The sequence below is a fragment of the Saccopteryx leptura genome, chromosome 7 (assembly GCF_036850995.1).
Source record: "Saccopteryx leptura isolate mSacLep1 chromosome 7, mSacLep1_pri_phased_curated, whole genome shotgun sequence".
Taxonomy (NCBI): domain Eukaryota; kingdom Metazoa; phylum Chordata; class Mammalia; order Chiroptera; family Emballonuridae; genus Saccopteryx; species Saccopteryx leptura.
Window position 1 is genome coordinate 36802356 of NC_089509.1, and position 18185 is coordinate 36820540.

An 18185-nucleotide genomic window follows, 5' to 3' on the forward strand; every position below is an offset into this window, starting at 1 on the left:
AGGATCAGCTGTTAGCTTTTCTTGTCGCTTGTTCTCTTGAGGAACAGGTGCATACCCAGCCTGCACTTTCCATTTGAGTCCTAAGCACTTAAGCCTTCCATTAACTTGTCAAAACATATGCACAAGTTAAGTTTTGTCTGAAGTAGATCTAATTGTACCTTTTCTCTTTCTTCAGATTTCATTGATCCTGTCACGTTAGAAACGCCCTTGTCTAAGAATCTTGTGGCCCAGGTTAGTGCGCTTGCCCTTCAGCTGGACTCTGAGGATCTCCATAATTATTCAGGGAGCCAGCTGTTTGAAATGCACGAGAAGCTGGGAAGCATGGCAAATTCTATAATAAAAAATCTGCAGTCACGTTGGAGGTCACCAGCCTATGATAATTCTGTTTAGTATTGTAAGAGAAAATTGAAGGGCTTTTTAAATAATGTCACTGAATTTGTTGACTCATAAGGAAGTTCTGTAATATAATACAATTTCATACTGAACATTTGCAAAGTTGGTAACATTTCAGTACCTGAAGGGCAATGACTTCTATAAGTTCAATTTTGTACGTACATTATGTAAGACCACTCTGTATTGTGTATTTTGTTGGCTACTGTGCATAGTTTTCCCAGAAATTTAAATATCTTATTGAAACGTGAAAGCAAGGACTAGAAACAAGCATACATTTATTTCACTTAAACTTATGCATATTATGATAAAATACTTTATGTTAAATACCTTATTTGAAGTGAAATTGAAATTGTTTTTATTTAAAATTTTTGCTGGACTGATAGAGGATGTTTATATTTGACTTTTTTTTTCCTTTCTTAATTTATCTTTGTTGTGCTTGAAGTTTTTAGAAATTTATTCTTGGTAAAATACCTTATATGCAATGTAAAAGATTTAGAATATTTTTCAGAAATGTCACCTTTGGACTCTTTAAAGAAAAATACCAAAAGTTTTAGCTTTGAGTTAAAGTTTTAAAGCAGATTTTACTAAGATGTCATTCACTTTTACTTGCGTTAGCAAATATTTGTGAAGCAGCATTTGTCTGTGGAAATATACTCTTAAGAGGATAGTATTCATTTTAAAATGCAGAACTATTTGTATATTATGTATAGATTACAATGCTTTAATTTATAAATTTCAGCTTTCATTAACTGCGTGAGTTTTTCTGCAGCTTGTGAATACCTTTGTTTAATAGAAATATATTTTGTATATACTAAGAACTGAGACGAAATATCGGTATGGACAATAGAAATGCTTTGTGGATTTGCTGCAGATGTTTGTAGGATTCTGTGTTTACAAATAAATCAGCAGATAGTTTTGTACTTAGTTAGTTAATAGTCTTAGTTAAAACATGAGTATTTTCCAAAGTAACCAGAATGGGTCAAGTTTTGGAAAAGAGAAAGTGTTATGTGACAGTTTTGCTATTTGTGTCCTTACTGTTTTCTGTTGTGTTTTTTTTTCTTTTGGTTTGAAAGAGGGTATAAGCCACTTGACAGCATGCCTAGTGGAATTACTTTTTAATGGAGAGTTAAGAGTATTTTCAGTACAACTTGGACTGTAAGAAATATAGAGTTTACCTGTGCTTTTCACCTGCACCTAAAGCAAACTTGGAAGAAATTTAATACTGTTCTTTTTGAAATGTGTTTTGTCTAATTTTTAAAAATAGGGTGTATATAATTAAAACATTTATAAATTTTACCAACTAATATTAGTAGTGCCTGACTTTCCATGTATTTTTTTAATTTAGTGAGAATATCTCATTTTTTTGAATGATCTCAGTTTCACACTTTATTCAGAACTAATCCCTACTTGAAAAAGGCACACATTGTTCAAGTTACAGAAATTTTAATCCTTGTGTCTAATTAGCTTCTATATTCAGAAGGGGACCACCAGCCAGCCACAATAAAAGTGTCTTTTGTAATCGTAAATCCATTATCATGACAAATATTTTTTAGTCTTAAGTTTGGTATTTCTATACTAAGGATGGTTTTACAAGAAATTCTGGAACTGTTTAACAGGATTGTAGCTTGAAAATATAACTAATGAAAAAATATTTTTTACTAAATCATAATTGTGTCTTATATTGTCTATCATTTCCCAAATATTTAATAGTGAAGTGGCATATAAATTTTAACCTGCTGTGGAATAAAGTTCTTGGAAATCTGAACAGTATTGTGAAAATGGGACCAAAATAAAAGCACTGAATTTGACCCAAGCACAGTTAGTAATTTTATAACATTTTGATTTAACTAGGATATTTGTTAAATATTTGAGGACAAAAACCTGTTTGCTGAAGTCTTCATTGTTGATACAATTGTAAGTGTATCTTGGATGAGGAACACTTACTTGTCTTAAAAGTTTCTACAAATTTTTCCTTGAATGATTCATGAATAGCAAAATGCATTAATGTTTCTTGATTAGCTCCATTGAATTGTTTCACTATTAAGTGAAACAGGTTCTTCAGATATTTTCTGATGACTGAGAAAACAAGTGACAAATATTATAACACTCAAATGTGATTTTATTATGTAGTTATTATAAGAACCTATTTGCATGCAGAAGCATACTATAATTTTTTATGTTTCCAAATGGATTTCATAGTCAATATAAATTTTCAATATTTTATAAGCCCACTAAAGATGCTCTGCTGTTTGAACACAGTTGAAAGCGTTGTTGAATACTCTGTGACTTTGCTCTGATTCCATATAGTATTGGGTGAGTCAAGTTAAGTAATAATGCCATTGAATAATACAGTCAAAAGTAAGACTTACATCTGAAAAACCTGAACACTACAAGCGTGGTAGTTCATGACATTGCCAGTGGGTTTTTTCTATACAGCTTGAAAATATTTAGGGATTCTGTTATATATTTAAGAATCATATGACTGCCAAAAAAGATTATATATTGCCTAAAATAAAAGCATCAATAAAAGCAAGAAACAAAATAGAATTTTTAAATGTAAAGGAATGGAAAAAATTAAAAGTGTAAGTGCTGTTTAAAAAGTTGACTTAGTTGAAATTGAACAAGAGAGAAGTTAAGGGTGACAGGCCACATTTTCCCTTAATGCTGTGTCTTCCAGTTTTAACTTGATAATCCAGTGAGAAAGGCTTAGATTCCATCTCATAATCTACATTATCGATTTTTAGGGAAATAAATTGTGAACATTGGGTTAAGACTTGAGTAGGGGTGAGAAGCTATTTGCTCATCAGTACAACCCCATGTCCAATTTATTCCCAAACCTTTAGAAAAGTCTTTGTATTTTGTATGCAAATAACAAAATTATGTTTGTTTGTTTTTAACAATGCTTTTGAAATTTGCATGGGTGTGTAAAAATGCAGATTCTGATTCAGCAGGCCTGTAGTGGGGCCTGGTTATTCGACTCTAAAAACTTTCACATGACCCAAATACAGTGCTGATGTTTGTGGTCTGCACGTGGAAATAGGTAGTCTGAGGAGGCTTCAAGCTGTGAGGGAGGTTTTCATAGCCCAAGCAGGTTGAAGTCCTAAGACCTGTTGCCACAAAAATTAAAAAATTAGTTTTCTGGGTTTTTTTTAAAAGAAGTTTTTCAAGTTTATGAATTGGAGATGGAGACATGTCTCAAATGTTTCAAACTAAAGTTCAGATTGTAACCTGACAAGGCAGTGGCGCGGTGGATAGAGCATCAGCCTGGGACTCTGAGGACCCAGGTTTGAAACTCCGAGGTCACTGGTTTGATCCAAGAAGAGGTCACTGACTGCTGGAGCCCCAGTCAAAGCACATACAAAAAAAGCAATCGATGAGCAACCACAGTGACGCAACTAGGAGTTTATGCTTCTCATCTCCCTTCCTGTCTCTTGTGCGTGCTAATAAAAGGGGAAGAAACGGGTTCAGATTGTCAAGTAGGCAGATAGTTAAGTATTTGTTATAAAGAACCCTATTAAGCAGTTTGGACAGTGAGCCCTATGATTATATGTAAATTATGATTTTTTGAAGATAAAAATTTAGAGATGCCATTTAGTCTTTAAATGAATCTTGCCTTCTAAGTGATAGAACGTATATTTTTGTTTAAAACAGATTACCCCTGAGATTAATTTGGCAGTCAAGTTAGTGCCAAAATAAGTCATGTGTTGATAGGTCTGCCCTTTCATTGTAGAGAAGACTTCTGGTGATTTTGCTGTTACATTACATGGTTGAAAACTGTTCCATGTAAAATGGAGTTTGAAAGACAGAGTTATATTGCTCTCATATATTTAAATACTCCTTTTTGTAAAAGCTGCCCTCATCCAAAGTAAAAAGGTAGCCAGAATATAAGGATGTATTTTTAAAATCGTTTTATCAAAATTGCCTCTTCAGTCTGTAAAACAAATCTGGGCTATATGGTTTCTGATGGATCGCTTAATGTGCCTATTACATATTTCTGGCTTTTTATATTTTTTGAAAGTATCCATTAAAATCTGAACCATTTGTATTTAAAGATGTATAGATAGCCTGACCTGTGGTGGCGCAGTGGATAAAGCGTCGACCTGGAAATGCTGAGGTCGTCGGTTCAAAACCCTGGGCTTGCCTGGTCAAGGCACATATGGGAGTTGATGCTTCCAGCTCCTCCCCCCTTCTCTCTCTCTGTCTCTCCCTCTCCTCTCTAAAATGAATAAAAAAAAAAAAAAGATGTATAGATAGTTAATAGAATAGGAGTCAAACAGAATTATGAGTGTTTATTCCGTTCAAGTGCCAAGCTGTAAATTCTTACTCCCCTGAAGTATTTGAGTAAATGATCATCTTTTTACCTGAGTATAAAATTGAAGGCAATAATTTAAATTGATGTCATGAGGAAGAAGGAAAGCCTGCCTAGCTTTTGTTCTTATTATCAGAGGGAAACATTATCTTTAGGCCAGAGTATACTGATTTATAATTGTGGGCAAAACTAAGCTTATATATGTCAAGTTTATATGCTGATAGATATTGATGCACTGATAAATGATAAAATTTCAAACAAAAGGCAACATTTAAATTTTTCTCATTGTTTTGAGGGGGCAGAGAGAATCATCAACTTGTTACACTTAGTTATTCTATTGGCAGAATTATTTCTTTTTTATTATTTTAACAGTGAGAGGGATAGATAAGGGACAGAGAGACAGGAACTGAGAGAGATGAGAAGCATCAATCATTAGTTTTTCGTTGCACATTGTGACTCCTTAGTTGTTCATTGATTGCTTTCTCATGTGCCTTTCCCGTGGGGCTACAGCAGACTAAGTGACCCCTTGCTCGAGCCAGCGACCTTGGGTTCAAGCTGGTGAGCTTTGCTCAAAACAGATGAGCCTACGCTCAAGCTGGTGACCTTGGGGTCTCAAACCCGGGTCCTCCGCATCCCAGTCTGACACTATCCACCGCGCCACTGCCTGGTCAGGCAACAGCATTATTTCTTATTTGGATAAAAGTGTAATTAACACCTTCAAAATAGTGTCATGGAACTGAAAGTGGAATATAGTGTAACAGTTCTTTTGTATTGTTAGCAAGTATCTAAAGAATAGTTTATTATCTAATGGGAACTTTGTAATAGAAAAATGGAATTAACAATTAGTTTTGAATATAAAGACAAAGATGGCAGTCTGACCCTAGTACATTTTTAGAGGGTTATTATAAAGTACAGCCTGACACCTGTTTTTTTAAAAATCCTATGAGCTGAGAATGTCTTTTACATTTTATAAATGGTTGATAAAAACAATATTTTGTGACATGAAAATATATGAAGTTAAAATTTTAGTGCAGAGTCTTGTAAAGAATAGTTTTTGACACGTGGCATGTAGTCGGTTTAGTTATTTGGTCCCAGCTGGCAGGAGGGGCATCTTGCTTCCTTAATTTCTTAGTTTTGTTGCTGTGTAAAATGGGTTCCCCTTATCCCATTTGTCTTAATATTGCTCAGATACACATTCTAGGAGGTTCTTGTACTTCTTTAGGAGTACTTTTTTCCTTGCCTGTAAACTTAAAATATAGTTTGTGTTTGGCATGGTTATTAGGGGACTTGGATGTGTCAGGGGAAGGCATCTGGCACTAACTGGTTAAGTCACAGTTTGCTTTCTGTGTTGGTGAATTACTGAATTGCTTTCAATCTTAACACTACCTCCTGTGGATAGACTTGACTAATATGCACTTAGAGGAAACAAGAGAAGCCAAATCAGACATTTATTACCCTGTAATATTTTTGTTCTCGTGACTTGATAAACTTTGTAAGAGAGCTTAGTTTTGCATTCAAAAAGTATTTATATTTGGTAAGTCAAATGATTTAAGTTAAAACTTCACAGAAGTACCTGTTCATCCCTCAGTTGACTGCAGTAGTAGATCATAAGTAAGGGTGCAGTTTTACCTGTGTTACGCTTTATACAATGTTTGCAGAAAGTGGACCTATACTAACAGTGTATTTTCAGATTCATTATGACTGAGTTGAGGGAGGGGAAATCTTATGATTGATTCACAGTAAAACTTTTCATGACCTATTAAGAGTTTGACTGTTTTCTCTTGCCACTTGAAACTGGACGTTGAAACATTTTAAAGAAATGCACTTTAATCTGAAATAAAACTAAAAACTAAACCATTCTGGTGCTTGTTTGGTTTTCTTTTTCAATCCAAGTGCCAAATTAAAGTGAACATTGTTTTCTACAAACACATGAACCATTCATGCTTGCTTCCTTTTATAGCGTGTTTTTAACTAGGTTTTCTTATTTTATGAGTTCTACACACTTTTAAATCTACATTTTTTAAATTAAAAATATAGACTTGATGTTGAAAGATATATGAGTGTATTATGGCTGCTGTAACAACTACAAACAGTGCCTTAAACAATATTCATTTCTGCGTGAGCGCTGGCGGGAAGACTGCCCCGTGCCCCCCCCCCCCCCCCCCCCCCCCCCCCCGCTTCTGGTTTGCTGGCAGTTTGGGCTGTCCTGGCATGTAGAAGCACCACACTGAGCTGTGCCTTCATCGTCACATGATGTTCTCCCGGTGTGTCTGTCTCTTCAAATTTCCCTCATTAAGACACCAGTTCCATTGGATTAATGCGCTAATCATCATAACTTCTGCAATTACCCTGTTCACAAGGTCACAGTAGGTGGGGGAACAAAAAAAGCCCAACATTTCACAGAATTATCAATGAGTAGTGCCAGCAGCACTGGTCATGGAGGAACCATGTTTGAGTTTTGCCTAGCGTGTAATCTATATCATTCATGTCTATAATCTTTCAGTTACAGGATGAGTAGTCGCTGAGATTCTAAGCAGCCTTATGTGCTATGAGTGTGCAGTTCTTAAGATACATACAGTGTCTGTGCACTTACAAAATGGGGACCCAAGAAATGGCTAGAAAATTGAACAGGAAAATTTGGAAACTAGATATTGTCAGTGTTCTGAGGTGTGTCAGCTATCATAATGTTTAGGAAATGTGATTACTAGGAACCACTTGGAGGTAATGGGAAGTGTCGGTGGGGTAGGGACAGATGAACCTTTTGTTAATTTGAGACTAAGGTGGATATGGTAGGATTCTCTACTTTTGTGTATGTTGAAACATTGAAGTATTAAAACGAAATTAGGAAATATGTTTATTCTTTGTATAACAACTATAAAAGTGTGCTTTGGCATCCTTATAAAGTGAATGGGAAATTTAAAAAGCATTTCCTGGAACTGAGATACACTTTGGATGTTTCCAAAGTTTAGGGGGATTTATAGTGCACCAATGAGATTGTTGCCAGGTTTAACCTGGATTTTTAACCCAGTTTAGGAGAAGATTGAGGACTTGAGAGGGCAAGAGTAGCTACCCACCATTAGAATGCTTAGGAATGGTCTGCCTTTTCCTGGGTTGATGTTTCACCAAGCCAAGGCCACCGTGGCTCATGCACGCAGTGCGGGCGGCCGGACTGCCTGATTCCCACGCAGTGCTCCACGCCAGGCTGTGGCCATGCAGCTACCTAGGAATGGCAGGCGCCCGGGGCCAGCACGTACCACTCCCTAACCCCTCTTCCACCCCCGTATAGACGCGGTGCCAGCACACCCAGGATCATATGGCCGGTCAGGTTGGTGGCCAGCAAGCTGGTGAGGAAGAGCAGGAAGGTGGCGGCCAAGGGGCAGCACCAGAGGCCAGCACCAGCACGATGGACACAGTGCCCTGCATCATAGAGAAGATGAGAAGCACTCGTGATGCACCACCATGTCCCAACTGGCCTTGCCTGCGAGTTGGCCCCAGGAGCTGTGCCCACGGTGGCTCAGTCCTCTGGGCTCAGGTTGGTGCCTGTAAGGGTTCATGGCAGGTGCCAGGGGTGAGGCTGGCTAAAGAGGGCTAGTTGACCCTGGCCCAGGGCACAGTGCTCACTCTTGGGCTGAGCCCAGCCAGTGGTCCCTTCTCAGAATATCAAGACCCACATGACCCCATGGCAATGCCAGTGACCCTTCCCGTCACACCTCTGTTCACAGTGGTTCCTGTGACTCCTGTCCTGTCTGGCATAGCCCCTGGGCCTCTAGGACCCACCTCCCATTTCTACCACAGCAAATTCCTGGTCGCTGGTCCCAGCTGATACTGGCCCATCCTTGATGCCCTTGGCTCTCCTCTGCCACTGTGGGCCCATCTCTCTTCACTGTACTTAGTTTCCATGGTGCCATCTCTGTGCTCACAGACCCATCACTGTCCCGGCGGCCACTTCTCTGTTCCCCCAGACCTCTCGACCCCATAGCGACATTGCTGTTTCCATGGTTGTATTCTTGTCCCCCACAAGTCCGTTTATCCGTCTCCCATATTCCCATCCCTGTTCTCCAGTGCCGTCACTCAGGCCCTACCTGACCACAGCTGCCTCCCTCTGGATGCCCAGGGTTCCACTCCCAGCTCCATGTCCCTGCCCCAGAGGCATCCAGGGTGACTCAAAACCAGCCATCCTGCCTGACCTGTGGTGACGCAGTGGATAGTCAACAGGGAATGCTTAGGTCACCGGTTCAAAACCCTAGGCTTGCCCAGTCAAGGTACATACAGAAATCAACTCCTACTTTCTCCTCTCTCGAAAATTAGTAAAGTCTTAAAAGCAAACAAAGAAACACTCATTCCTTGATACCCTGGTGTTGAGAGCTGAGAAGTCAGAACTGCCCTAGGTCCGATGGGAAGAGAAGTGGACAGATGGTAAGTGCACAGGAACAGATAGGTGGGGCTGACTCAAGAAACACAGGAGGGACGTGGCCCTATCCTTTAGTGCTTCCTGCCCGGGGATGCCTGGGACACTGGCTTCCCATTGCCTGCTGCGCACTGTACCACCCGCTGCACCTGAGCTCTCCGGAGGGCCAGTGAGCCGCCCTCTCCCTGCTTCCTCCTCCCACTGCCTTCCCAAACGTACAGAGGCCCGACTGCAGGGGGCCCGGGGTGGTAGAGACCCCAACTCTATGCTCCAGAGAGTTATCCTGCCTCCTCCCATCATGCTCGCCTCCCTGGAGGAGCAGGAGCACCAACCCACCAGGCTCAGGTTTCTCCCCTGCCTCATTAATAAAGTGGATTAAAATATAAAATAAAAAAAAAAAAAAAAGGCAGGCCCTGGCCGGTTGGCTCAGTGGTAGAGCGTCGGCCTGGCGTGCGTGAGTCCCGGGTTTGATTCCCCGCAGGACACACAGGAGAAGCGCCCATCTGCTTCTCCACCCCTCCCCCTCTCCTTCCTCTCTGTCTCTCTCTTCCCCTCCTGCAGCCGAGGCTCCACTGGAGCAAAGTTTGCCGGGCGCTGAGGATGGCTCTCTGGCTTCTGCCTCAGGCGCTAGAATGGCTCTGATTGCGGCAGAGCGACACCCCAACATGGGCAGAGCCTCGCCCCCTGGTGGGCGTGCCGGGTGGATCCCTGTCGGGCGCATGCGGGAGTCTGTCTGACCGTCTCCTCGTTTCCAACTTCAGAAAAAAAAAAAAAAAAAAAAAAGTTTTTGAGTCCTTTAAAGAAAGAACCTCATTGTCCTGAGGGCTTAATGTGCAAGGGAGAGGAGGCGGGTGGGTCAGGGTGCTGGGTGGGGCCAGTTTGCTTCCGCTGTCTCAGTTTCCCCATTCCACTTGCCAAGGAATTTTCCTGGCTTCTTACTATCCTGCCTCATGAGGACAGCAGTATTACTACAGCTCTAAAGTAACATGGACAGATCTTTTGCTTTTTAGAAAGATATTCCGCAAAGTTGAGCATTAAGCCATCATTGGTTGGCATTCCACCTTCTGCCATTTAATGCCTTGGCCAAGTTCTGCCAGACCACTGGATCCAAAGGAAAAAGGTCCCAAAATTGGGATTGGATCCCACACCTTGTAAAATGTAAGCTGAGCCATTAGGGTAGGTTGCTGACCACAAGTATGGATAGAGTTTTGAGAAAGTCTACGCTTATGCATTTTTAACAGTACATTTTTCTCAAGTTTAATTTTTTTAGTGAAGTCTAGTGTAAATAGAGTATTTTCTCTATTGAAATTTTTATTTGTAGATCTGAAAACTTAAAAATAATGTTCATTCCATTGGTGGTATTTGTTGCAGAATTACAGACTTTATTATATTAGCTTACACCATTTTATATTGACTATCAGCTTATAACTTCAGAACTGGGTTAGAAATAAAAGCATCAGCATTCAGTAAGCAAGGAAAAGGTGAATATCTCTGCAATTTTTTCTTTAACGTGCACATGTTCAGAATTCTTGTTTTAGAAAAGAAATAATGTTAAACATGTTAATGATGGAGAAAGATCTGTGTTGATACATTGCAGAAACTTTAAAAAAAAATTTCTGAAGTTAAACTTATTTTAAAAACCAAAAGAAAATTTGACAGTAGTGATTTAAAAAATAATGAACTTGTGGTTTAATATTTTCTCTTGTTTTATGTGTAAGTCCAAAAGATAATGAGGAAGTACCCTGTTCACTCATTGCACAGATTAATGATGCTAACATTTTTTTACTGGATAGTTATTTGGGTTCATATATGACAAAATTAAAGGATTATATAACCATAAATCATATGATACGGAAAACCATTAGGCAGCTTGAGAACTTGGGTAGTAGTGGAGAGTCTAAATGGGAACGGGGACTGCAGGGTGTGTGGGTCCTGCAGACGGGCATGATGCTTTGAAATGCCTATATAGCTTCAACATAGTTGGCTGGGAGCATGCCAGTCCTGCCGGTCCTCTGTACAGTGCCATACATCCAACCTTCATCAATCGCTTGAACATTTACTATAGCATCTCCATCTTTGAAGGAAACCTCGTCAGCGTCAGCGGCCATATAGTCATACATGGCACGGAAGATTTTCTATTCGTGAGGATGGAAAAAAGAGGGAATATATTAGGTTTGCAACAATTAATCCAAACGCTCAATTTTAAGGTCTCTGATTGCTTACTCCATAAATTTAAGTTGCCCAAAAGAGAATGTGCAACCATCAGAGGCGGATTAAGGTTGGTTGAGGCCCCGGGTGCGGAAGAAAAGGTTGGGCCCCTAACATTAGGAAAAAGTGTAAAGTTAGGGAGGGTTTTGTGGGGCCCTTCAGAAGTCGGGGCCCAGGGCGCACACCCGGTGCACCCACCATTAAATCCACCCCTGGCAACCACCACCAAGGAAGTAAAAAGACAACTCACAAAATAAGAGAATATATTTGCAAATCATATATATGATAAGGGATTACTATCCAGAATATATAAAGAACTCCTACAATTCAATACAAAAAAAGTGAGAGTGAGAGAGAGAGAGCAGGGTGCAAATGATCTAAATTCTCCAAAAGAGGTATCTGAAGAACAATATCATTAGTCATCAGGGAAATGAAATCAAAACCACAGTTAAGTACCACTTCACACACACCAGAGTGACGGTAATCAAAATCACAGTAACAGTGCTGGGGAGGATGTGGAGAAATTGGAACCCTCATAACCTACTGATGGGGATGTAAAGTGTACAAACATTTTTGAAAAATGTTGGGGGAGTTCTTCCCATGTTAAACATAAAGTTTCCATATGACCTAGCAATTCCACTCCTAGTTTTATATACCCAAGAGGAATGAAAACATATGTCCATACAATAACTTGTACACACATATTCATTCATCATAGTGACATTATTCATAACAACCAAAAAGTAAAAATAACTCAAATGTTCATCAAGATGAATGAATAATTAAAAAAAAAAAAAAGGTGGTATTTCCATGCAATGGAATATTATTTGGTAATAAAAGGGAGTGAGTACTGATATATGATACAACATGGATGAACTTCAAAGTAAAGTTTTAGGATTGAAATGAATATATCTATGAAGAAAACCACTTTACTAAATGGAGATCTAAATAAGTATCGGTACTTATTTTACTAAACCACTTTACTAAATAATAATCGGTAAACTTCAAAGTAAAAGAAGCCAGTCATACAAGACCACATAATTGTGTGATTCTGTTCATATGAAATGTCATTATGTGTTTAGAGGTAAATATATAGAGACGGAAAGTATAGTAGTGGGATACCCGGCATTGGATGGAGGGTGGAGGAAAAGGCTCATGCCGGGGAGTGACTGCTGATGGATACAAGGGTATCTTTTAGGGTGATCAGAATGTTTTAAAATTACATTACGGTCATGTTCAACAACTCTGTAAATGAACTAAAAATTTTGGAACTGTGCACTTCAAATGATGAACTTGATTAATAATGTATTCGTAAAACCATGGATATGTGTCTGTATAAAGAACAATGTACTTCTTTTATATATGGCCTTTATTTTCCCTTTGGGGAGGTCAGACTTATGTTTTGGAGAAGAATTTGAAAAACCCTAACAATATTGCAGGGAGTTGGGGAACATAACAGTAGTGTGCTATAGTATTTTAAAATTTTGTGGCTTTTTTTTCCTGCTGATTTATAATTATTTTAGTATTCATTTTTTGACTTTACCTTTTTAAAAAAAACTATCCCTGGGCTAAATCCATATTTGGTTATGATAGCTTTATATATGTTTTTCTCTAACATGGTTAAGTTCTCTCCTATTGTCATTTCAAAATTTACTTGGTTATTCTTGCATCTTTACTCTTTTAAAAAAAAATTTAGGATTAACATACAACATTTTTCAAAATCCTATTAAGATTTTGATTGGAACTGCCTTAAATTTATGAAGTTGTTGTAGCAGAAATGACCGCTTTACAAGGTTCCCCTCCTGAAATATAATCAGTCTCAACACTTATTTAGATCTCCATTTAGTAAAGGGGTTTTCTTCATAGATACATTCATTTCAATCCTAAAGAATTATATTTTTGTGCTATTATGAATGAGATGCATGGTCTTAAACTGAGAGTTTTAAAGTAATCTGGTGAATTATGAACATGATTTGACTTAACTCTTCAACATATATATATATATATGAGAGGTCTAAGATATGACATGTTTATATGTATGACATGTGCTAAGATATATACTCTTGAAGAATGAATCCAAGCAGCAAACGTTTTAGTTTGACAGCGGTTCTCGGCCCTGGCCGGTTGGCTCAGCGGTAGAGCGTCGGCCTGGCGTGCGGGAGACCCGGGTTCGATTCCCGGCCAGGGCACATAGGAGAAGCGCCCATTTGCTTCTCCACCCCCCCTCCTTCCTCTCTGTCCCCCCTCCTTCCTCTCTGTCCCCCCTCCTTCCTCTCTGTCCCCCCTCCCTCTCTGTCTCTCTCTTCCCCTCCCGCAGCGAGGCTCCATTGGAGCAAAAGATGGCCCGGGCGCTGGGGATGGCTCCTTGGCCTCTGCCCCAGGCGCTAGAGTGGCTCTGGTTGCGGCAGAGCGACGCCCCAGAGGGGCAGAGCATCGCCCCCTGGTGGGCAGAGCGTCACCCCTGGTGGGCGTGCCGGGTGGATCCCGGTCGGGTGCATGCGGGAGTCTGACTGTCTCTCCCCGTTTCCAGCTTCAGAAAAATACAAAAAAAAAAAAAAAAAAAGACAATGGTTCTCAACCTGTGGGTCGCCCTGTGTTTTGGTCGTTCGACCCCCGCCGGGGTCGCGACCCACAGGTTGAGAACCGCTGATTTAAGATAACATAGTAGGTGGAACCAAAGAGCCTAAGCTAATCATTTGCTTTAGTTTTTTGTTTTGTTTTAAATCATTGAATCATGCTTTTTAATTATAGCCTTGTAATGCAGGTTTTCGAACATTACTGTTAACCTGAGATGCATAGTAAAAAAGCATTATATAAAAGAGAAGGTTTGGTTTTAAAAAAATCCGGATACCTATAATTATTTTTGCACATATCAAAAGATGAAATTATTCGAGTAAGTGCTTTATTATTTACTTACCCCAGCAGTTGATGGATGGGATGGGATAGAGGATCCTGTGGTCTGCTGGGTGGCAACTGAAGATGACCGTTGTTGTGGGAGCTCTGTGGTTTTTGCATGTTTGTAAGCTGAAAGAAATGACATAGTTTATAAGAAGAAAACAGAGCGAGACATTAGATCTGTGTTTAGCAGCTGTGCTTAGCGGCTATTCCCCCCCCCCCCCCCTAATTTAAAAAGAGTGATTTCAAAGAAAGGAGAGATGAAAATGAAACGTCTAACTCATGTATCCCTCTACAGCTCTGGTCTTTTCTCATTAGAAGAAATAACCCAGATAGGTATACATACATACATTTATGTATATATTTTTAACTCAAAGATCTTTATAGTAACAGCCAGTGAGCTGGCCGGCCGTACTGTCAGAATCAGCACCAGCTGCTTGTACCTGATGAGGCTGCAGAGAAAAAGATGCTGTTGCTGTAGGCAGACAGGTGGTTGGGGGCGGGCTCCGAGTGCTCAGACTTCTCCTCGCCACCGCTGACGCTCAGTGCGCTGGCCGATCGTGACTGCTCCCGGCTCCTGCGCTGAGCTTGGGCTGGAGGAGGTGAGATTTTGAGAGGGGGCAGAGATGAAACTTTGATGGCAGTAACCCCACACAGTAATTGAATCTCCATTGTTTTTTTTTTTTTTTCGTATTTTTCCGAAGCCGGAAACGGGGAGAGACAGTCAGACAGACTCCCTCATGCGCCCGACCGGGATCCACCCGGCACGCCCACCAGGGGGCGATGCTCTGTCCCTCCGGGGCGTCGCTCTGTTGCGACCAGAGCCACTCTAGCGCCTGGGGCAGAGACCAAGGAGCCATCCCCAGCGCCCGGGCCATCTTTGCTCCAATGGAGCCTCGGCTGCGGGAGGGGAAGAGAGAGACAGAGAGGAAGGAGAGGGGGAGGGGTGGAGAAGCAGATGGGCGCTTCTCCTGTGTGCCCTGGGCGGGAATCGAACCCGGGACTTCTGCACGCCAGGCCGACGCTCTACCACTGAGCCAACCGGCCAGGGCCAAATCTCCATTGGTTTTTGTTTGCTTGTTCCCAAGCATGGTCTTAACTAGATGTCCATGGATGAAACCCTCAAAACTCTTACGATATGTGGTGTCATCCTTGTTTTCCGGAAAAGAGAGTAAGTAAATTACCAAAAGACAGGTAACAGCTAAGTGGTACAGCTAGCTACTGGTCCCAGAGTCTGTCCGTGAGATGACTCCTTCCCCCACCCAGCTCATCTTCCTGGCGCACCAAAATGAAAAGATAGTAATGTTCACATTTAAGCTCCACCTCTGACCTCTCCAGAAAGTCCTCCTTAACTTTCCAATCAAAATTAAATGCCCTGGCCCTGGCCGGTTGGCTCAGTGGTAGAGCGTCGGCCTGGCGTGCAGGAGTCCTGGGTTCGATTCCCGGCCAGGGCACACAGGAGAAGCGCCCATCTGCTTCTCCACCCCTCCCCCTCTCCTTCCTCTCTGTCTCTCTCTTCCCCTCCCACAGCCAAGGCTCCATTGGAGCAAAGATGGCCCGGGTGCTGAGGATGGCTCCGTGGCCTCTGCCTTAGGTGCTAGAATGGCTCTGGTGGCAACAGAGCAATGCCCCAGATGGGCAGAGCATCACCCCCTGGTGGGCATGCCGGGTGGATCCCGGTCGGGCACAGGTGGGAGTGTGTCTGACTGCCTCCCAGTTTCCAACTTCAGAAAAATCCCCCCCAAAAAAAAAATTAAATGCCTTTTCTCTGTGGTCCCACAACCCATGGGTGGCTCTTTAACACTGCCCCATCAGAGTGTAAGTACGGATTCACCCATCTCTCTTCGTCAGTAGACAGAGTGTAAATCCTCTGAGGACAGGCACTACACATTTCACATTTTAACGCAAAGAGAAGGCACAAAGGCATGCATGTGGCTTCTGTTGAATGACTACTCTTTCTTGAAGTTCAGAAAGTTGCTAAAGGTCAAATCCATTCTCTCTTCCCTTTGCCTGTGTATTTTTTTCATTATTTTTATATTAGAAAGATCCACTACCTGTTTTTTTCTTTAGGAAAAAAAAAAAATTATGTAGCCTGAGGGAGACTGACACCAAGGCAGTGAAATTTGTCTAGAAAATAAGTTTGGCCCGTAGTCAAGGGGTTTTCATGCTGAACAGGCAACTCAGGAAACTGAAAACGCTAGAGGAAAAGAACTTCAGAAAGTTATGAACTCTAGCCCACTCAATGGTGACATTTTTGTCGTAATCCTTCTGTGGCATAACATACCATTAATCATGTGTAAGCTTCGTGATTGAATGTTGTCTTCTGCTGGGTCATAGTCAAAAACGGAGCCAGGATTAGTACGCCAGACACGTAAACCTGAGAATGATATTAAGGATCAGAGCAGATATTCTTGGACTATCTCAGTAACTTGGAAACCAAGGTACAAGCTTAATCAGAGGAGGATAGAATAATACTAATTTAGGTTAGGTTCTCATCATGTCTTCTCTTCAGAGGAGATCAAAGCAGAAGGTAGAAGAGAGGTCAGATTTGCAAACTGTAAAATAATAAGAGGTTTTCTTTCACATCTAATGAAAACACCTACTGAGGGACCTTCATCCTTCGCCTTGTTATAGATAATGCCATCTTTGTTCTTCTACCCCTTTAACTAAAAGTCGATTGCGCCCACCCCAGGGCTCAGTCACCTGTAATTGTTTCCTGATCCTGTTCATTTCGTTTTTGTTGCATTTCTACCACTTTCCTCTGAATCCCTCGGTAGTTAATGTCACTGAAGTCCTGTGTGTTCTTCTTCACTCGCTCAGTGATAGGGTCTGTCACCACTGGTGTGAAGCAGCCCTTGTTTTTTTCAAAGTCTTCATGATATTTCACCTGAAATTTCACGAGTCAGCTTTATGAAAATACGACGGTGTGACCACTTCCTTTTCCCCAGGCTCCCACAGGCTGGCAGCCCATCCTAAGAAGTTCCTGACTCACTGTTGAGATGTGGCGTTGGGTCTCCCTCACCCGTCTCATCTCTGGGGTGTCCAAGACATAGGCAGCTTTGCCTTGTATTTGTTTCCGGAAGCTATCCGAATAAAGAACCTGACAGGAGAAAGCATGAGTGAGTACAGGTCACGGTACTGTCCTCATTCTGAAGCCTCAAAACCTTTCCAGCAGATGGAGATAAAAGGAGTTGGGGAGGGAAGCTTGAGTCAACTGAAAGGACCCAGCAAGACCCGTGACTAACGGCGGAATGGGTTAGTGTGAGGGTGGTGGGCAGGGCTCGCATTCAGAGCAAAAGGACCTGCTTTGACTTTGAAAATATCTTTTTCATTTTCAAAGGAGAAGGTGCACAGTATAAATTTGAAAGGAAAAGATTTCATAAACCAATATACAAACACAGAATTTAAAGTCCTCCAGACACGAAAAACCCACATCAAAACCGGAGAAGGCATCCATTTCAGAGTATTACCTGTTTCATGGAGTGCCTTAAAAATAAAGGAAAGCTGAAGACTAAGGGTGTTAGGAAGTCAATTTGTTACAGTTCGTTACATAAAACTACCTCAGAGTAAAGTAAAAGGGGTGAAAAAACCTTTGGCAATTAACTTGTTACGTCTTAGCATGATCATTTGGAATTTAAAAGCACAGTTGTGTTAATTTCAGTGTAAATTTTCAGTGGAATAAGAAAGTCACATTTTTATGGTGTTAAAATGTTATTTTCCAAGATGTTACAGTTCCCTTTCTTTATTTCATTTTAGTGTGTTTTTCAGTCGAATGAGAAAGGCACATTTTATGATGTTAACATGTTATTATCCAAGTTGTGGCATTCCTTTTTTTTTTTTTTTTTTAATCCTAGAAAATACCGAGCTAATGTTTTCTTGGTTGCGCTTAGCTCTCTCCATCTCTGGAGTAACAGGTGTCGGAGTTGCTTTTCTCATATTTTCTTTGTACAATACCTAGAGGAGCCAAGAGAG

General features: G+C 40.9%; 2 protein-coding genes across 29 annotated transcripts in view; one reads left to right on the forward strand and one right to left on the reverse strand.

Annotated features, from left to right (window-relative positions):
- RIF1 (replication timing regulatory factor 1) overlaps positions 1-6556 on the forward strand; it is a 71508-nt gene extending 64952 nt beyond the window's left edge. For both annotated transcript variants that reach the window (XM_066345501.1, XM_066345502.1), the window contains exon 36: positions 176-6556. In XM_066345501.1, the coding sequence (XP_066201598.1) occupies positions 176-390 (215 nt within the window). In that variant the 3' untranslated portion in view covers positions 391-6556. The remainder of the gene's footprint in view (positions 1-175) is intronic.
- Positions 6557-10401: 3845 nt separating this feature from the next.
- Positions 10402-18185, reverse strand: part of NEB (nebulin) — a 207437-nt gene continuing 199653 nt past the window's right edge. For 24 of the 27 annotated variants that reach the window (XM_066346075.1, XM_066346072.1, XM_066346068.1 and 21 more), the window contains 7 exons: positions 18075-18167; positions 17206-17313; positions 16917-17100; positions 16498-16590; positions 14657-14806; positions 14236-14342; positions 10402-11245 (listed from right to left, as the gene is read on the reverse strand). In XM_066346075.1, the coding sequence (XP_066202172.1) occupies positions 11072-11245; positions 14236-14342; positions 14657-14806; positions 16498-16590; positions 16917-17100; positions 17206-17313; positions 18075-18167 (909 nt within the window). In that variant the 3' untranslated portion in view covers positions 10402-11071. The remainder of the gene's footprint in view (positions 11246-14235; positions 14343-14656; positions 14807-16497; positions 16591-16916; positions 17101-17205; positions 17314-18074; positions 18168-18185) is intronic. The other 3 variants (XM_066346074.1, XM_066346073.1, XM_066346071.1) reach the window with 1 other exon arrangement.